Consider the following 19,611-nt stretch of genomic DNA (forward strand, 5'->3'; position numbering starts at 1 on the left):
TGTATCCTGAGGCAAGGGGGAAGAGTTGGGGAGGGGGCCGGGAAAAGGGCCTGGGGTGAGCATACAAGTCTGGGGATTCCTTAAGAATTTAGGAAGACACTGACTCACAGATAAGGGAGGGGGAGGCTGTGGTCGAAAGACAGTGGTCACCAGGTGAGCTGAGCCAGGTACCTAATGCTTCTCCTCTGCTTCTCATAGCGAAGACCCCAGGATGGCAAGGGCAAGAAGGAAGAGGGGGAGGAGTCAGACACAGACGAGAAATGCACAATCTGTCTGTCTATGCTGGAAGATGGAGAAGATGTGAGGTAGGAGACCCGCCTCTTCTGTTTCCCCTCCCTTCCCCCCGACAGGTGTTAGTAATCAGTCATGTGCCGTATGTCAGGGGTACGGTGCTTGTTCTCTTGTGCGTGTGTGTGCTAAGTGTGCTGCTATAGTGGGCTATGTGGTTGTTCTGGGAAGGTGGGGTGTGGAATGTTCTAGATGTGTGACGTTTATGGTGTGGACTGGTGGACACAAAGTGTAAGAGAACAGAGTGATGTTTGGCCTGGATGGGTCTCAGACAAAGTCATGGCTTTGTCTCAGGCTGGTCTGAAAGGGCTTCCTGGAGGAGGAGGGCCATGGGGTGATCCTCCCTGTCATGACTTCTCATCCCAGCCACAGCCTCACTCTGGGGCAGGGCTCCCAAGACCCTCTTTGGCCCGTCCCCCAGTGGTGCCAGTGTGGGTCCCCCCCCAGCCTGTGATAGCCGCCCCTGGCCTGCCGGGGACCCCTCCCTTTCCGCCAGTCGTCTGACCCTCCCTTCTCTTCCAGGCGCCTACCCTGTATGCATCTCTTCCACCAACTGTGTGTGGACCAGTGGCTCGCCATGAGCAAGAAATGTCCCATCTGCCGAGTGGACATTGAGACACAACTGGGAGCCGACAGCTGAGGGAGGAATTAGCCCGTGGATGCCCCATTTTCCTTCACCAGGTCCCCCCACGGCCATAGCCCTTGCAGCCAAACTTTGCCTTCTGAGCCATTTGATGTAGAGGAAAAGCCTGCAAGCACATTTTGTGGAAAGAGGAGTAGGCGGTATCGGTGTCTGAGGGAAAGGAGGGGTGGGGGGAGGACCCCCCCATCCAGAATGGTGACTGCCCCCATCCACCTCGCTGCGCGGGAGGGAGCTGGCCGTGCCCGGAGCAGGGGTGGGAAGGGGGGGCCCACGCTGCTGAGAATCTGGATGTGAACTGGAAGGTCCTAGCTGATAGACAGGCCCCTCAATCCTGTCCTTTGAAGGATTGTATATATACCTCTCGACCACGTAGAAACCATGTAGGGGTCTCTAGCTATTTCTGTGGATGGCAGCCGGAGCATGTTAGCTTAAGAAAAATATTGTGTGTGGTGCTCTAGTCATCTTGTGGTGGACATGTCGCTATTACGAATTCGCACCAAATATTTCTCATTGAGTTCCTTGTTTTGGTGCCTGACTGAACCAACCAACGACAGCCCAAATCTTCCCGTCTTTATGAGAAAAAAAGGAAAAAGGAATCAAAGGTGGGGGAAAAAAAAAAATCCAAATCCTGTTTCTGGTGAAAAAGGATGATTTTTTTTTTTTCCCCACCCAGGTTGGGAGGCGGGAGGGGGGGGTTCTTGTTTTGTTTTCGGTTTTGTTTTTTCCTTTGCTTTTGTTTTTCTCATGTTTACAGTGCATGGAGTGTGGAAGGGGAGCATCTGGGGAAGGGGAGGACTGGAAAAGGAGCAGATGGGGGGCTTAGGCGGGCCCCCGAGGGGCTCAGCCAGGGTGAGGAAGGCAGAGTTTGAGTAGGAGAAGGGGAGATTCTGTCTGGAAGGAGGGCTCCCCAGTTCCAGGGCCCAACTACTCAGTTCCAGCCATGTCCCCGGTTCCACGTGGAACTAGGGAGGGGCCCGCCTTCAGCTAGAGTTGCCCCCGTGTTCCTTGGAGCCAGGGTGTCCCTGCTCACACCACCTTCTTCCTTTTGGCTGTGCTTAAGCCCTGTCACAAAGAGGCAATTTTGGCCACTGCCTCCCTATGCAAAAAATTAACTGGATGATGAAGATTTGTTAGCACGGGTGGTAGACACTTGGCCTTGGCCAAAGTGCTCTTGGCTAGCACTCAGGGGCTGAGGTCAAACACTGTGGACCTGGAGGAGGGCCTTCAGCTTCCTTTGGGGGGTCTCAGATCCCGATGGAGTCTCTCAGAGATGGCCCCGGTCCTGAGACTGTGTTGGCTGGGTTTGGGAGGCCCTGGGTCCCTAGTCTCTGGCTCTTTCTCTGACTCTTTGACAACCGTGGGCAAATCCCGCTCTTTCTCTGTGCCTCATTTTCCTTCTCCTTAGAGGGGAGACAAACGACAGTGCATCCCCATTGCCCCCTCTTCTACCTCACCCAGACATTGTGAGGACTGACACTCTCCACACAACAAATTCATGCTCCGTCCTGAGAACCTCCTTGGGGTTTAGGGACGGGGTGGGGGGGTGGGTGGAGAGACTGACATGGAAGTTCCAAGTGACACCACACCATGTGTCTTTCTGCACCACCCTGCGATTTTTCTTGAACCTCAAAGGGAGCAGAGAGTTGGGAGGACAGAAGAGAGGAGATGGGAAGATCCACCAAATTCCAACCCCAGCCCAGTTTTCTTCACCCACAGGTGGAAAACCCCAGCCCAGCTGGAATTCTGCTCCCTTCCTTTGCCTCTCCCCCTCCCTAATTTGCACTGCCCTCAAAGCCTCCCCCCTCCCCCAGTCTCAATGCCCTCATACCAGTAAGAGAAGACTAAGGAGGACAGAATACTTATCCCATACATGAAGAAATTCTGTAAGGTTAAGAAAACCTGAGTCTGCACTGCTGCTACCAAGGGTACATCCAGCACCAATGGGTAAAAATGACTGAGAGGCAGATTTGGGCTTGAGGTAGAACCTTCTAGCACAACCAGAGCTGTCAGGCGGAGGCATGGCTCTTCCGGACACCTGCAGGCACAGAATGGGGGATGTGGCTGGCTTCTGGTGGGAGGGTTACTCAAGGATCTTCCTCAGACTGAGGCTTCTTCCAGCACCCATACTCTGGTGTTCTATAAAATCTTTACCGAGTGCCTGCTCAGTGCGGGGAAAGAGGACAATATCCCTGCCTTGAGGAACTTAAAGCTGAGGAGCCAAGACGCATATAATAGCACAAAAATGGTGACTAGCTGATGCAGGGTTAACAGCAATGAGCATTACATTGTCCAGTTCCATGGTTCCAGTGTGCGAACCGTGTCTCCAGGGCTAAAGGCTGGAGAACCCACTGGTGTAGAAAGTGCTCCCGAGTCAGGATTTCAGGGAGAGCCAGTTACCAGTAGCCACAGGGAGTGGGGAATTCTCCCCAGCCTGCGGTGACCTGGGGGTAGCCAGGGTGGTCCAGGGAAGGTCACTCCCCTCTCAGTCTGGGGCTCTTGTGCTCTCTGAGGCTGGTTCAAAAGGCTAGCAAGTAGAGGGAGTCGGCACGGCGGCAGACGGCGCGAGAGCTGGGGTGTGGGTTCTAGTCTTGGTTCTTCAATGACAAAGCATGCCACGCTGCTGGGCCTCAGTTTCCCCAGCTGTAAGGCAAGGAGGTTGGGTTGGATGCTTGCTAAATTTCCTTCCAACACTCACATTCTCTGATCCTCCCTGACATCAACACATCTTTCAAGTGGTAGGACTGAGTGCCTACCGAGCTGTTGTAAACAACTTCCTGCGGGCACCAACATCTGTCTCAGAGGCTGCGAGTGGGACGCATGCGGTCCCCTCCTCCTCCCTGTACTGGGCAGGCTCTGAGTGCCCCAGGCTACCATTAGGCACTGACTGGGGTGGGGATCGCCCCAGAGGGGAGAGGTCAGCCACCGACTTCGGGGGGGGGGTGGATCCTGAAGCCCTCCTCCCCTCCCCATCTCTCTGGGGCCCTTGTACCCTGTAGGTGGGCATAGGAGGGGATGTGGACTCAGGCCCCTGCCAGCTCCAGGCTCCTTAGCCGGACAGCTCTCTGGGTGAGAACCCGGGAGAGGAGTCTGTGCTTCTGCGCCCTCGAAGCCCCCTCTCCCTTGTTGGGGAGCCCTGGGAAGATGACGAAGAGGCAGGCGCCAGGCCTCAGCATCTTGTACCCACCACCTCCAGGAGGGGACACCACCGGTATTCCTCCTCCTGCTCAACTCAAGGGACTCAGACCCTTTCCTGACTGAGACGCATGAGTGCCTTCTGGGGCAGAGCCACCCCAGGATTCAAGGTGGGCCTCCCAGCCGCAGTGCAGCCCGGGCCAAAGAGGGTCGCCAAGGACGCCAATCCACGAAACCAACCAACGCCACAGGCGGCTGGCTCGGGGCAGAGGCCCAGGCGCGGGGCTCCTCCACCTGCCGGGACCCCTGGGCCCCCCCCCCCCGCCCCCGCACCCCCCCTCCCCCGGCCCAGCAGCTGTGGCAGGACTCAAGCTCCTCTTCTGCAAATGCTCCCAGCCCCCCTGCAAGTATTCTCAACTCTTTAAGCCTAATGAACAAGCACAGTTTTTTCAAAGGTGAAGACAAAGCACCAGATCTTTTTTTTTTTTTCCTGAAGAAATCCCCCAAGCCCCCCGCCCGCCGCCTGCTGGCGGGGCGAACACTCCCCGCGTGGGGCTGTAGCAACGTCTGTCAGGTCCCCTGTCGTGTTTCATCTCCTGCGCGTAGAGCAAATGCTAGAGCGATTTCAGCTGATAGAAAAACAAAAATGAAAAAAAAAAACACAAAAAACAAAAAACATGGCACGTTGCTAGTTTACAGGGTTTTGTGAGTTTAAATGCCTTATATTTAACAATCATAATTTATGACTAACTTGTAGATATCGTGGGTTCTTATTTAATTATTTTTATAGTTGTTTTGCATTTTTAATTATAATTTATTTATTTAGAAAGGATACTAATTTTTTTTATTACTCCTATTACCTCATTTTGGCGTTGTTTCTGGGAGTGGAATGCTTTGCATGCATTGGTACGATGACAAACAACTATGAATACAAAAAAAAAAAATTTAAATAAAATTCCGCGAACTTTATTTCGTCCAAACTATCAGGGTGTGTGATTGCAAGCTGTCCTACTGTGGTGCTGGCCTCTTTGGATACATTCCATACGAAATGCAAACCTTTGATTCTGTATGCTGTGACCTAGTGAAAAACTCCAATATAGTGACTGTATTTAGCACATATATAAATATAATTTGCACTCGTCAGCAGACTGGGCTAATCCTTTCACTTGCTACCCTGGCCCCCTCCCCAAATCCCCATCATTAATCTCTTTTACTTTCTTCCCTTACCCTTCGCACAACCTCAGCCCACCCCACCTTCATCCTCCCAGCTAGGTCCGGGGGCACTAGGGGTCACTCTCTCCACTTGGGCTCCAGATCTCTCTGGTTCCAGAACCGGGCCCCTCAGACATTACCAGCAGGAGCATCTGAAAGCCAAAAAGACTGATTTATTAGAAAGAGCCTTGGACTGGGGGGTCAGGAGGCTCAGGTTCTCAGACCAGCTCCATTGCAAACTTCCCTGTGAACTTGAGCAAGTCATTTGGCCTCCTTGAGTCTCGGTGTTCTGCGCAGGGCTGAGGGAGGCGAAGGGGAGGGTGTCTAGGGTCCCTCAGACCCAGAGAGACAATGACACAGAAGGGGGGGGTGGGACACCACGCTGTGCTGTCTCACCCTCTCAGGCGAGAAGGAAGGGGAAGAGAAAGGATGGAGGGATGGAAAGAAGGAGGGCATCCTGCGGGGGACAGGGAGGCGGGATAGGCGGACACATCCTGGACACAGGACATGTGCTTTCACAAGCCTTGGTGGGCCTTTGCAGAGCCAGCTGAAATCCACGTGTTGTTGTTAGTTGTGGGGATGGGGTAGGCAGAATACCAGCCCCAAAGTGTGATGTTTGGGATTGCCACTCCAACCTGTCCTCTCTTGGAGCCCGTGTTGTTGAGCAGAGCCCTGGGACACAGATTCGGGACTCCCGGTCTCTCCTCCCAGGGTCTTCTCCTTGGCGCTCTGTCTTTTTTCCTTGGAGGCTGTGGGTGGGAGGGGCTGCTGTGGAGGATGGGGCAGGGCCCTCTGGCCTCACTGCTCCTGAGAAGGAATGCCCGGGGAGGGTTTGGGGAATCGGTGGCCTCAAAGGCTGGCAGTGCCCTGAGCCCAGATGTCTTTGAGCCAACAAAGAGAGAGAGGAGGTCCGTGCCCGCAGGAGAGGCCTCTGGGCCCCGCTGTGACCCTGGCCGGGAGAAGGAGGACCACTCCCGTGCTCCCTGCATGTTTGCCTCCTCCCTTCTGTCCTCCCTCCCTTCCTTTCCCGCTCATCCTTCCCTCTTGCCTCTTGACATCACTGCCTTTGCCTGGTGGAGACGTCCATCCTCCACATGAGGCCCCTGGGATGGTGCTGATGGGGGAGGAGGCGGAGGCCCAGACTCGCCCCGCAGACGGCCCCGGGCTTGCAGGAAGTGGCCGGGCCTCGTCGGGCCCCTACGCCCCAACTTTGCTCCAGCAAGACTATGGGTCCCGTTCCCTGGGCTTCCTGCCTGTTGCCTGCCCAGCTTCCCTTCCTGCCTCTGCCCTGGAGCCTCGGAGATGGCCTGTGGGGTCGACCACCGGGGTGCGCGACCACCACACCGCCAGGCCTGGCGGACACTGCCCCCTCGGCAGGGCTCCTGGGCGGACATGCCTTACGCTGCTTTGCGGGGTCAGAGTGGGAAGGGGCCCTTTGCCCTGGCTGGGCTGTGCCCCCCCTCCCCTCCCCCCCACCCCCCCCCACCCCTCCCACCCCTCCCCGAGCCCCCGCCCTGGCCTTGGCTGTGGCTCACTTCTCAGCTCTAGAGCCAGCCGCACCGGGCCTGCTGGGGTAATTCGGTTGCCCCTGGTAAGTGAAAGGATTCTCCTCAGTGTTGATTGTCCTTTTTTGTAACCCTCCTGCTGTTCTGTTCTGTTGTGCTGTGCAACATTTTGCTACATAGACTATTTTATAGCAGAAAGCTAGAAGAATATTTATTATGAATATTAAAGCAATAGTGCATCAATGAAAAGGCGGAGACATTAGGAATTGTGTAAATGCTTAGATTCACTTTTGGTGGATTTTTTGTACTTTATTTATAACTAATAAAAATGAACTGCATTGCTAACTACACCTCACTTGTGCAGGGTGCTTATTTCTCTGCGTACCCAGGGGCATCTGGAGAAAGCCTCTCACAGACCTGTCTTTGTCTAAGAAATGAGGTAATATTCACCGTTTTCCCATCCATTTTCCTCGCTGTCTGTCCCTGTCGGTCACCTGTTCCCCCTTCTCCCTCCCCTCTTCTCCTCCCCCCTTCCCCTCCTCCTTCCGCCTCTTCCTTTCCCTCATCCCTCCCCTCCCCTCTCCTTCCTCCCTCCCCTCCCCTCCCCTCCCCTCCCTTCCCCCCTTCTCTTTCTTCCTCCTTCTCTCTTATTTATCCTTTTTTTTTTAAACCTCTTTATCGCTCAAAAAATCTGTTCAGTGCCACGGACTTAATTAACCTGCTTCCTAAACTTTAGTCTATGAATCTTAAAGGGGAAAGTTCTCATTTTTGATCAGTTTTCAATTGTAATCGCTTGCATTTTGAACTAGAGGGTTCCTCAGCTTCTCTGTGAGGGAGGACTTTTGCTTTCCAGCAGCAGGCGTGGATTTCTTATTTCTTTGTAAGAGCCCAGGATACCCTGCGTCGTGGTCTCAAGTCCCTTCCCAATGTGTGGATCAGTGAACTGAAAGGTGACTTTCTTTCATCGCCTGAAAACAGAACTGATATTAGTAAGCCTTTTCTTTTAAGTAACTGACTTCACTTTTTAGAGCAGTTTTGGGTTTACAGAACAAGGAGCAGAAAGTACAGAGGGTCCCCCGTGCTTTCTCTCCCCCTGTAACTAACACCTCTCCTCAGTGGGGTACATTTGTTACAACTGATGAGCCAATATTGAGACATTATTATTAACGAAAATCCCTAGTTTGCAGGAGGTTCAAATCCCTCGTCGTTGTGCAAGCGAGATGATCCAAAATGCTGTCAGTAGCCTTCCACACAGTTCCATCGGTGTCTCTTGATCCAAGAACCAGGGCTCTGTCTCCAGTGCCGAACGCAGCACTCACCAGGACCCGGCGTGGGGACAGGGCAGAGACGGCTCCCTTCCCTGGTCTTGCACACTGTGAAAATGGGAATGGCAGACTAGGCTCCCTCCAGCTTTTGAATTCTGCAGCTTTCTAGTTACAGGCCCTGCATCCCTCCATTATCCCTATTAGTCTCCGTGCATCCCCGCGGTGGAGGTGACCCTGGGAGGCCAGGCCTGGGCTAGCTTTGGGCTGGGGGGAGGGGGCTGGGACACTAGTTCTCTTTCCGTGGGTACCGTGCCCCCCCAACAATGGGCCGATGCACACCCTTCCTAATCCTCTCCACCTCGCTTCCCCCAACCGTGCTGAGGCAGCGCCTGGGAGGAAAGAGATTCCTCAGAGAACAGCGAGGCCGGCCCGAGACTCCCAGTCACGGAGAAGGTCCCCCCCACCCCCACCCCGGGATGGGACCTTAAGTTAAGGAAGAAGAGTCTCTGAATTAGTCAGGGTTCTCCGGAGGAACAGAGCAGTAGGAAGTATATTCCAGCGGGGATTTATTGAGAAGAACTGGCTTGCATGACTGTGGAGGCTGAGTCCAAGCACCTGCTGTCTGTCTGCGGGCTGGCGGCGTGGGAAGGCCTGAGCACCAGCAGAGCCCACGGTGAGAATCCCAGTCCCAGGGCAGGAAAGGGACAGAGTCTCCCTTTCTCTGCTCTTTGTTCCATTCAGGGCCATCTACCTTCTGAGTCAAATACTAATCTCATCCGGAAACCCTTCTGGCCACATCCCCAGTGACATTGCGTCTGGGGACCCCATGGCCAGCCCAAGGAACCATTCCGTTTTTCTTCCCCTCACCCCCAGGGAGCCGGTGCTCTGCTCCCTCCACCCTGGTCTCCCTCCCGCTTCTCCCCAGCAGGCCTGCTCCCTGGGGGAACCCCCACTGCTCCTGGGAAGTAGGAAACAAGAAAGTTCTCTTCCCTGGGCATTCATTTCCCGCCGCCCCCCCCCCGCCCCCCACTCCTCTTGCCCTCGTCCACATGCCCCAGGAGCAGCCTTAAGCCCAGGAAATAACACTGCTTCCCCACACTCGCCCTGCACTTGCTGAGCGGCCTTCTGTCTCGGGAACCACCCCGTGGTCCCCACCACCGGCCTGAGAAGCTGTTCTTTCCTCTGTTTCACGGATCCAGCTTCCATTCAGAGTTTCTTTTGCGGAAGGCCCTGCCCTTGGGTTTCCTGAGCCACCTGTTAGCTGTGTGACTTTGGGCAAATTACTTAAACTCTCCGGGCTTCAGTTTCTTCATCTATAAAATGGGATCATGTTAGCGTCTGCCTCATATATGTCTTTATGAGGATTTGATGAGCTAATATATGGAAAGTGCTTACCACATGTCTGGTACCTAGTATGCGCTAGATGAATATTAGCTGTGATGGTGGTGATGATGATGATGATGATGATGATGATGATGTTTAAAGAAAATCCTTGCCTTCCATAGTCTTTCTCCTCCATCCTCCTGTTCTCCCCTCCGTCTCCATTTCCCAGAGAGTTTTCCAGGCCCATCAATGTCTACTCTTCCCTTCTGGCCACCCTGGCCATGGGCCGCCACCACCAATGGCCAATTCAGTAAGAGGGTTGGTAGCTAAGACCTCAAAACCAAGACTTCTGGAATCTCACGGCTCTGTAGCCGGCTTTCTTCATTCATTTGGAGACTCTAGAAGAAAAGCCACACTGAGGTCTTTAGGCCAAAGGCACAGAACTCCTCTTCCCTCCAGCTCATAAGCAGTACCACCTCCCTCATCATCCGGGTGCCCCTATCCAAACTTCCCCTGTTAAACTTAGGGCAAAAAGGCTCTTTCCTCCCTTCCTTTCCAGGCTCTTGACTCTCTTTGTCCAAAGCTGAGGCTCCCCCACCTGTTCCCCGAAGCCCCTTACCTTGCCCTCGAGGGGCATTTGGGTGCCTGCCAGTGGTTGATGCCCGGTGCCATGCTCTGCCAAGGGGTTGGACCAGATGGGGGTACCCGTTCAGGATGCACACACAGCACAAGAGCTCCTCAGGACGCAGGGCGCCCACAGTAGTTCTGTGGGTGGGCCCCGCAGAATCAGAATTCAGAAGGTGTGTAACTGAACTGAGCCGAGTTTACTTTTATCAAAATCTTGGAAGAAAAATGTTGTTCAGCCAAAGAGCTGAGGAAATAAAATTGGAAGGTTTTTGTTGAACCTACTTAAGAGCAGATGTGTTTTTTAGACCTTGGTGCAACAGTTTGTATGTAAATAGCTTGTGCTAACTGCAAATGAGTCTTATCTTTTCTTTGATGTGGACCCCCCAGGGTATTTATTTGGAAATACTTTGTTAGCAGTTACTCCAAAGCAATAGAATTAAGGTTCTCTCCAAATATTCTTTAAAGTAGACTTGTCTCTAAAAAAAAAAGTAGGCTTGTCTCTAAATCAGGAGAGGAAAGGTGGAGCGGATAGGAAACGTTGTCACTCAAGAAGCCATCCTTATAAGAAGCTCCGAGCACAGCGAGTTGTCGAGTTGTCGGGTGCCAGGGGGATCTGGGGAGCGAATGAGCAGCTCTGGCCGGGATCAAGGAAAGGAAGGGAGATTCTGGGGGAGGAAGAGACCGGTCCTTCCTTTGTTTCCTTTACCCTGGGGCCCAGTGAGGGGCTCTGTCTTGGCTGGAGGAGGGGTGGCGTCCAGCACCACCTGCCCGTGGCCAAAGGCCCAGCAATGCCCCTGGGGCTCTGTTGGCAGCACGGCCTCGGGTGAGCCGGGTTCAGGAGGGACTGTCCCAAGAGGAAGGGCCTGTTCACCGTCACCCTGGCCAGTGGCTGGGATGGAATTTCGAACTGCTGGGGTAGAGAGCTTTGTGGCTGCTACAGAGGGAGTAACTTCCTGCTTGGGGCCAGGACTAGGGGGAGCCGAGGGAGGTGCCGCGTGGGCAGCATTTAAGGGCCTCACTCTTAGCTGTGGCCCTGCCTTTGCAGGAGCCTGAGGTTGAGCTCCCACTTAAATTTTGCACCCCAGGCTTCTTGCCTGCTTCACCCTCATCCCAGCCTTGCTTTCTGTCCTCCAAGAGGGGAGTTCCTGTGATTGCCTACAAGGCAGAGCGTCCTGTGCGTGTCCCTCACTCCTTCCTCAGGGGGAGGGCAGCAGCCGAGTGAGGGCAGATTGCCCAACTTGGAGGCCATGCCCCTCACTTTTGCCTGCAGCCTCAGCACAGACTGGTGGAAGGAAGGAGGCCTGCAGGGCCCCCAATGATAGGACTTGCCGAGGGTCCCAACACTCCCTCCGGCCAGGGGCTGCCTAAAGAAGCAGGACCTGACAGGTGTTGAATCCTGCAAGCCTGGGGACTCCCCTGCCTAGCCCCTCCCCACCGCCATGCGCCTCTCCCCCCCACCCCCTCCCTCCACCTCCTCCACGGAGTGTGAAGGACATCAGACAGCCTAGTTCAAGCCCAGCTTCACCCCTAGGAGCCCCTGGGTGAGTCAGAGGCTCGCTGGGGTGCTAAGTTCCCTGCTCCCACAAAGCAGGGAGGGTGGACTAGCATGGGGCCTGGGAACAGGGGTTGGGTGGGTGCCAGGAGACCTCAGGCAGACAGGACTGAGTCAGCAGGGAGCACGGTGGTGCTCGGCATTGCTGGAGGGTACCCTGCTGCACGTGGGGCCCATGACAGGGATGACCCAGGCCCCAAGAACTTGGGGAACCAGGCTGGGGGGAAGTGTACCTGAATGAGCCAAAGGTGTGACCGTTGTTTGTGGGGTCTTCACAGAGTTTCATCAGGGCTTGACAAGTCCTTTGTGAGGCCAGCAAAGGGGGCAGGGCAGGTAAGGGACAGAAAGTAAAGGGACGAAGGTCATGGGGTGTGTCCTCAACCCAGGCCTGCCCTATCCGGGTAAGAGTTGCTGACACTGGGCCCCTCAGCAGCATGATGACACCAGCTTCGGCTGGAGCCACGAGACAACGGAGGCCGCAACCCACAGCGAGGGCACTCAGTGCTTGCCCGACAGCGGGGCGGACCACTGTTTTCAACTTCGAGCTGACCGTCTTTCTTCATTCAGACACAGGGGAGGGGCTGAGGAGGAGGCCGTGGCTATGCGGACAGGACCCTCAGAAATGGCTGCTGGTGGCGTGAGAGTACCCCCTTCCTTCTGGCTGCCCTCTTATCCAATGCTAGGGATGAGGGGTGGGCTGGCCGGCTGCTGATGGCAGAGATGAGTGGCCTGAATGCCCAGAGCTCGCCAGAGCAAAGGATGCCCGAGGACCTCCTCTATAGGTATCTTAGGTCCTAAAAAGAAGACAGATTGGAGGGCTGAAGGGATGGGGAAAGAACCCCCACGGGCCTCCTTCCTTTCTTTCCTTCCCCAAGGGATGGGAACCTGGGGTCAGCAAGAGGGGGAGCAGGAGTGACAGCGCGAGGCGGGGAGGAAGTGGAGGGACTGCCCCCCCACGCACCCACCGCGGTGCACACACACGCGCACGCACACATGTACACACACGCGTGCACTCCTCCTCCACGTCGGGTCCCCTTGTGAGAGGACTGAGTTAGGGGATGGGCTAAGACGAATCCTGAGTGTGCTTTGGCCTTTAGAGAGGAGCCGGACATTTCAATTGCAGAACAGTTAGGGGCTTTGTGGTTTAAAGTGGTGGTTGCTCTTTTTCTGACCTAAGAGGGTTCAGAAGAGCTTCGAGGCTTGGTTAAGGGTTCGTCCTGGGACAGGGGTGGTGGGAGGATGGGGCGGTGGGGAGGCGGAGGATGCAGATGGCGAAAACCAGTTTCAATAAAGCTGTTTCACGATTACTTCTCCCCGACCCCCACCCCAGCTCCCTGGAGTCCTGCTCCCTTGCTCAACATGACGGACACACTCCCCCTTCAGTGCAGGCCTTGAATTCAAACTGCCTGCAGATGAACTCATTTCGCCCTCCCGGTGACTGGTAGCTGTCATCATTCTCCCTGTGGCACAGGTGAGGAACCTGCGATCCCAGGAGACGGAATAATGTGCCCAAGCTCTCCCAAGCTCTCCGGCTGGAGCTGGGGCTCAAGCCCAGGCAGGCTGCCTCGGAGCCAGCGCCTGCAACCTCAGCCTTTCTCCAACGGTCTCCGGGAACTCCTGGAACTTGCTTCAGACTCACAAAGCCTCGCTAAGGGTTCCCACCGGTCTGGGCTACGGGACAGTGGGTGACAGGGCGGGTCCTTGGAAACCCTGGTGCAGGGTACCCTCCTGGAGGATGACTTCCTTCCCACTCAGTCCTGCTTCTGTAGGAAAGTCAGAAGTCAGGTGCTGAGTTCTGTGGCATTCTTGCTGCGCATTGCAGATCTCTTTGTGTTTGTCCATCAGGGAGGATGTGTGTGTGTGTGTGTGTGTGTGTGTGTGTGTGTGTGTGTGTGTGTGTGTGGTTCTCCCACTGCCTCTCCATCAAGGTCCTATCCCCCTGAGGGCAGAGACCATACCCTTATATTGTTCCCCTGAGCTCTCAGCACACATCGCCCGCCCCGTGGGGAGTCACGGGAGCCCCAGGAACTACGGGTGATGGTGATGGTGCTAACTCATCCCGTGTCCCCTCCTCCTGGCCCGGCCCGAGTGTGCCAGTGACCAGGCTTTTCCAGGTCCTGCCCCCCCATCAACTTCTGTTCAGTTCTCTGGGTCTCACCTGTGTTATCACAGGCTAGGATAACCAGTGAGCACCTGGGCACCATTCTCTGTAAATGATGGAAAAAAATCATGTACCTTATCACAGGCTCACGAATCCCCCCCGGGGCTAAAACACTTCCCCCTGATGTTTTTCTCCATTTGCCACTGGATTTATTGAAACTGGGGAAAAGGATGCATTTCTTAGTGAGCAGATGCCAAGATGAGTTCTTTGTGGGGTGTGGTTGGTAATAATTTAATTAGCCCAGCTTTTTTGGGAAAAACATGTTAATTAGTTTTTCGCTTAAAATACACCATCTCCATGGCCTCTTCTTCCCCACTTCTATCCCCTGGGTGAAGCCCCAATTTCCCGTCCACACTTGGCAGCAAGTCTCAGCCTAGCCATTGCTGTTATTGGAGAAGAAAATGCAGAAGGTGCAGCCATGGATGATGACACCTGTTGATTGACTCCTGTAGGTCCGGGAGACTGGGAAGGGGCAGGACACCCCCCCAGCAGTCACCCGCAGAGGCCTCTGGAGAACCACGAAGTGAGGAAGAACCACGAAGAACCCCAGTCCCAGCTCCAGGAGGCTTTGGGAAAGGACTGCTGAAACCCCAAGGTGGAGGTCAGGAGCATCTCGGTGGAGGGCTGGGAGGGAGAGCCTCCAGCCCCTCAGACGGAAGGGAAGAGGTCTCTCCAGGTGAGCCCATCCCCCCGCTTCTTGTCCAGCCACCTGCCGCAGTTGAAGATGGTGGCCACGCCGGTGCTGGTGTTGGTGACTTCCACCTTGTCCACCAGCCAGCCCGAGTAGTGGCCGCTGCCGTCGTGCTCCACCCGCACCTTGCGCAGCTCGCCCAGCTCCAGCGTCTCCAAGAAGAAGCGGTCGGTGCTGCCCCGCTCGAAGAGGTTGCGCATTTTCTGCTTCAGCTCCCGCTTGCCCGTGTCCCCGTTGGCCCCAAAGATGGTCACGAAGACATTGGCGTCGGTGCCTGCCCCCGGCTCATAGCCCGTCGTCACGATGACCTCGTACTTGACTGGCACCAGGCTCTGCACCCTGCTGGCGAAGCTCTCCGTCGTCTTGGTGACCTCGAATACCTTGAAGTACTTCCTCTTCCTCTTGAGGGGGATGAGGCAGTCACAGTTGAAGAAGTACCTGGGGGAGGGGAGGGAGGAGGCTCAGGGGGCACCAGCCGAGGCTCTCGCCCTCCCCCTGGGCCCCGGGTCCATACATGATTCCTTTCCCAGGTGGCAGGATATTGGGGCTGGAAATGTCTGCATTAAAATATGAGGATGGAGTCTGTTTGTCTTAAAATTCACAGTGAGTGGCTTCTCTATCCTTTTACCCCTCCCCCCAAATCCATGTGCAATCCACCAGCAAATCCCACTGACCCCATCTTTAAAATAGGTCCAGAATCAGCCACTTGGAAAAGTATGCAGTATCTCACTATCCTCTCTGCTGCCCCTCTGGTCCAAGTCACCAGCACCTCCTTCTCCCTGGGATAGATCAGACGCCTAGCTGGTCTCCCTGCTTCCTGCTACCTGTGGTCCATTCTTTACACAGCAGCCAAGTGACTCTGTAGACATAGAAGCCCGAGAATGTAATTCCTCTGCTCAGAACCCTCCAATGGCTTCTTAGGTTAAGTGAAAACCACCACCTTACAAAGGTCTGAAAGACCCTCTGTGATTAGACCCTCTGCCCCGTGTTTGCTTTTCTGACCCAGCACCTGGCCTTCTCTAAGCTCACTCCACACTAACCATGCTGGTCCCCTTGCTCTTTCAAAGGGACTGATGAATATTTCTACCCAGTATAGTCACCTTCAGAGATAGCTGCAGGATCCAGAGTGACAATCCCAGGCAAAGCCAAGTGGAGATGTCACTGGGGAACATGTGCTGTCAAGTCCCTTGCACTGGGCTGAGTTGAACTATGAGTGTGTGTGTGTGTGTGTGTGTGTGTGTGTGCGCGCGTGCGAGTGTGCATGTCCTCATGGTCTGTAGAGCGAAAGGGGTTAGAGAAAGTACTTACTGAAGAAGCTACCATAAGCAGTAGCAAATCTAGGGACAAGAGAAATGTCTTGGACCAAAAAGTCCCCTCTCGACCCCCACCCCCCACAACCCCAATTTTAGCCTCTGGGCAATGGTAGTGAGACCAATAATTAAGTACAAAGGAGGAAGTCAGAGGGCATGGTGGGAAAATGATGCACGGGAACAAAGGTACATGGGGTCTGCCCCAGCCCTGCCACCTCCCACCCATGTGACCTTGGACAAGCCACGTCCCCTACCCGGACCTTGGTTTTCCCATCAGCAATGCTAGCGGTTTGAATTGAACAACTGCTATGGTTTCTTCCCACTCCCAACTCCTAATACTTTAACAGCTTCGGAAATAAGCTCTCCTGGCACTGACCGATGACGTCAGGAATGCAGCCCTGACGGGGCGTGCCCAGTGGTGCAAAATCAGACCCCTTTTAGATGAAAATCCATAACCGCAAAAAAAGCTTGCTTTTCTGCATGCTTCCTAAATGCTAGGGCTTTGCGTTCTTGCATCTCATTAGTTCCCACAACAACACAGAGCTGTAGGCATCATTCTCCCATTTCACAGAAGGGGAAACTAAGTCTTTAAGAAGAGAAGTCACTGCCCAAGGTGAGCCAGAGCCGGGCCCGCAGCCAGCCTGCCCAGCCACTGGAGGAGCCAGCCACTGAAAGACACGGGCAGGAAATCTGAATTCTGCTTCAAGATCTCTCTTCCCCCAGTTATCACTTGATAAATGTGGATTGTTGTTACATACACTTTCTTAGAGGGGATATAACTTCATTCTTTGTTTAGACATTCTTTAAAAATGTATTTCTTTATGCAAATTCTCACTGATATACATAATTCTATATAAATGCACAAATCATGCGATCACATGCGTGTTTTTCTAAATGCACTTTTTCTTCTCCTTTCTGCGTGGCTGTCTCCTTTTTCCCTCTTTCCTTTCTACTTCAACGTCCCACCTTTACCTCAGATAACCCATGTAACAGTTGCAGGTGTCTCTTGCCAAGTTTCCTTCCATTTCACCCAACCCTGCACAGACCCACATAGACACAGACATATGCGGGACGTCAGTGTTCCCTCTACAAAATGGCATCATATAATATGTGTTTTCCCATATCTTGCTTTTCCTGGGAATTGCTCCAAGTCATCTGGTACATATTTAATTCATTATTTTTAATGGCTGAAAAATATTCCCTGGTATAGCTATAAGGAAAAGCTTTCTAATAGATCTAATTATAAGATCACCAAAATGTGGGACCCTAGGGCTTTGTGGAGTTAAGACTCTAGATGTGGAAGGACACATTCCGGGCTTTTCCCGCTAGAAATGAGGATAGGGTCATCAGAAAGAGTAAAGGCAAAAGCAAAGAATAGCGAATGAAAAGAATTTAAATATATTTGAAAAACATGTAAATCTGATCACACTTCTGTGAACAGTGTGCTCGTGAGATATTATAAAGTGTCAGAGACAGTGGAGTCACCAAATACTCCTGGTGGCCATCTCTGATGGGTAAGGTTTAGGGAGGTGTTACTTTCTTTTATAGACTTTGTGAATTATTTGAATCTTTATAATGACTGTGTATTTTTTAAGGATTTATTTATTTATTTATTTTAAAGATTTTATTTATTTGAGAGAGAGAGCATGAGCCGGGGGGGGGGGGAGGGGCAGAGGGAGAGGGAGAAGCATGCTCCATGCTGAGCAGGGAGCCCGACACAGGGCTCAATCCCAGGACCACCTGGGCCGAAGGCAGATGCTTAACCAACTGAGCCACCCAGGTGCCCCAAAGATTTATTTATTTATTTGAGAGAGCGACAGAGAGAGAGAGTAGGGTGGGGGGGGAACAGAGCGAGAGAGAATCTCAAGCAGGCTTCATGCTGTGCTTGGGGCCTGATGCCGGGCTCAATCCCACGACTCTGAGATCATGACCTGAGCCAAAACCAAGAGTCTGACATTCAACCGGCTGGGCCACTCAGGCACCCCAATATAATGATTGTGTGTTATATATGGTATTGAGATAAAACAATAAAGTTATTTCTGGTTAAAAGAAAAAAGAAAGGAAAGCCCGTGTGTGTGTCCTTGCACTGCAATCCTGAGGATCTTAGTGGTGAAGGAGAACAGGTTAGGAGGTACTGCCCATTGCAGGGGAGGAGGAAACGGTTGAAAGATGAAAATTGGAGATTAGTGTGTTTATAGGAGATTGAGATTAAATTCGTTTGTAATTCACGGAAGTCCAGCTATTACGGTTAACATGGTGGTTGGAAAGGAACTGTGGATGCAGGTACACCATCCCTCAGGAACCACAGGCGGGGCGGCTGGGGTATGAGCTCTGAGAGCTCCCTGAGCTGGGGCCCCTGTCATCCTCCTCCCCCAGCGCCAGACTCCAGTGAACACCCAGCTCTCTTCCCAAAGGGGAGAGTGAGCACAGGGAGGTGAGGGGTTACTGCCTGAGGCCACACGGCTCAGTATCCAGGGTCTGACTCCCTGCACCCCCTTCCCATTGGGAGGATCCCCCACCCCATGGACATCCCTTCCTCCTCCTCCAGCCCTGGTGACATCATGACAAAAGGCCACACTCTTGAGGGTGTAGCAATGGGGGCTTCTTTCCCCTGGAAGAGAAATCCTACAACTTGGGCCCAGGACTGTGGGGTAGGAAGTTCATGGGCTGAGCTTGTTTTTCCCCTCCCTTCAGAGACTGGAAGGTGCTGGGTGGTGCTGAGATTTGGGGCTCACTCTCTTTCTCACAGCAGACATTGTCGGTTCAAAGCTAACTAAAGTGGGGACGATTTCATTTTATTATTGCATTGTATTATATTGTCTTTGCTTGTCTGGTTTATTACCGGGGTCTGTGGAGGTGTGGTATCAGCAGCCACACTCCATGTGGTTGGGAGGCAGTACTGGGTGGCAGAGGGGCTTTGCCCTGGCCCCGGCTTGCTGGGTGAGTTGGTAACTCCTCCGGGCCTTCTGTGTCCCCTTCTCCAGTCCCCATCAGTACTGCTCCAAGCAGCCACACCCAGAACTCTGGCAGGATTCATTGTACCTGCTGGTTTTTCTCTAAAAGAGCAATTGGTAACACTGCAGCCTGAAAGGGACTCAATTATGTCTCACCTCCAAATTCATATGTTGAAGCCCTAACCCCCAGTGTGATGGCATTTGGATATTTGGGAGGTGATTAGGTTTAGAGGAGGTCATGAGGGTGGGGCCCCTTGATGGGAATAGTGCCCTTATGGCTCAGTCAGTTAAGTGTCTGCCTTTGGCTCAGGTCATGATCCCGGGGTCCTGGGATTGAGTCCCGCATCGGGCTCCCTGCTCGGTAGGGAGCCTGCTTCTCCCTCTCCCTCTGCCGTTCCCCCTGCTTATTCTCTCTCTCTCTTAAAAAAAAGAAAGAAGAGGAAGAGGTACCTGAGTTCTCTCTCTCTCTTTCTTGCTCTCTCTGCCATAATGACACAGCAAGCCAGGAAGAGAGGCCTCATCAGGACCCAGCCATGTTGGTACACTGACCTCCCATTTCCAGCCTTCCAAATGGTGAGAAAAAGATGTCTGCTATTTGAGCCACTCAGTCTGTGGTCTTTTGATACAGCGGGAAGGGGTGGGGGGTGGGGGGGGGTGGGGGGGTGGGGGGGACCGCAGACGGACCGGCTCTGAGCAGCTTGGGCTTCTGGAGGCCGGAGCCTGCACCTAGCTGCTGCTTCTGTCCCCTGCGCTCCCCGGGCACCGGGAAGGCACGGCCATGGGCAGGGCCAGCTCCGGGGTTCTGGGGTGGGGGGCAGCAAGCAGGCTGGCCCTGGGAGTTGTGCACCTCGCCTGTCACTCACTCCCTGGGCCTAGCCTCCTCAAGGCAAGCAGTGGCCCCAGCACCCCCTTCCTCCCCTCCTGGTGCCTTCACACTGTCCTTCCTGC

At 53.9% G+C, this 19,611-nt stretch overlaps 2 protein-coding genes across 8 annotated transcripts in view; one reads left to right on the forward strand and one right to left on the reverse strand.

The window, feature by feature from the left end:
* Positions 1–1,536, forward strand: part of RNF165 (ring finger protein 165) — a 126,009-nt gene extending 124,473 nt beyond the window's left edge. For all 6 annotated transcript variants that reach the window (XM_027577136.1, XM_027577133.1, XM_027577135.1 and 3 more), the window contains 2 exons: positions 199–305; positions 811–1,536. In XM_027577136.1, coding sequence (XP_027432937.1) covers positions 199–305; positions 811–928 — 225 coding nt within the window. In that variant the 3' untranslated portion in view covers positions 929–1,536. The remainder of the gene's footprint in view (positions 1–198; positions 306–810) is intronic.
* A 12,324-nt stretch (positions 1,537–13,860) lies between these two features.
* LOXHD1 (lipoxygenase homology domains 1) overlaps positions 13,861–19,611 on the reverse strand; it is a 150,034-nt gene continuing 144,283 nt past the window's right edge. For both annotated transcript variants that reach the window (XM_027576484.2, XM_035723929.1), the window contains one exon: positions 13,861–14,837. In XM_027576484.2, the coding sequence (XP_027432285.2) occupies positions 14,357–14,837 (481 nt within the window). In that variant the 3' untranslated portion in view covers positions 13,861–14,356. The remainder of the gene's footprint in view (positions 14,838–19,611) is intronic.

Source organism: Zalophus californianus, chromosome 14 (genome assembly GCF_009762305.2).
Source record: "Zalophus californianus isolate mZalCal1 chromosome 14, mZalCal1.pri.v2, whole genome shotgun sequence".
NCBI lineage: Eukaryota > Metazoa > Chordata > Mammalia > Carnivora > Otariidae > Zalophus > Zalophus californianus.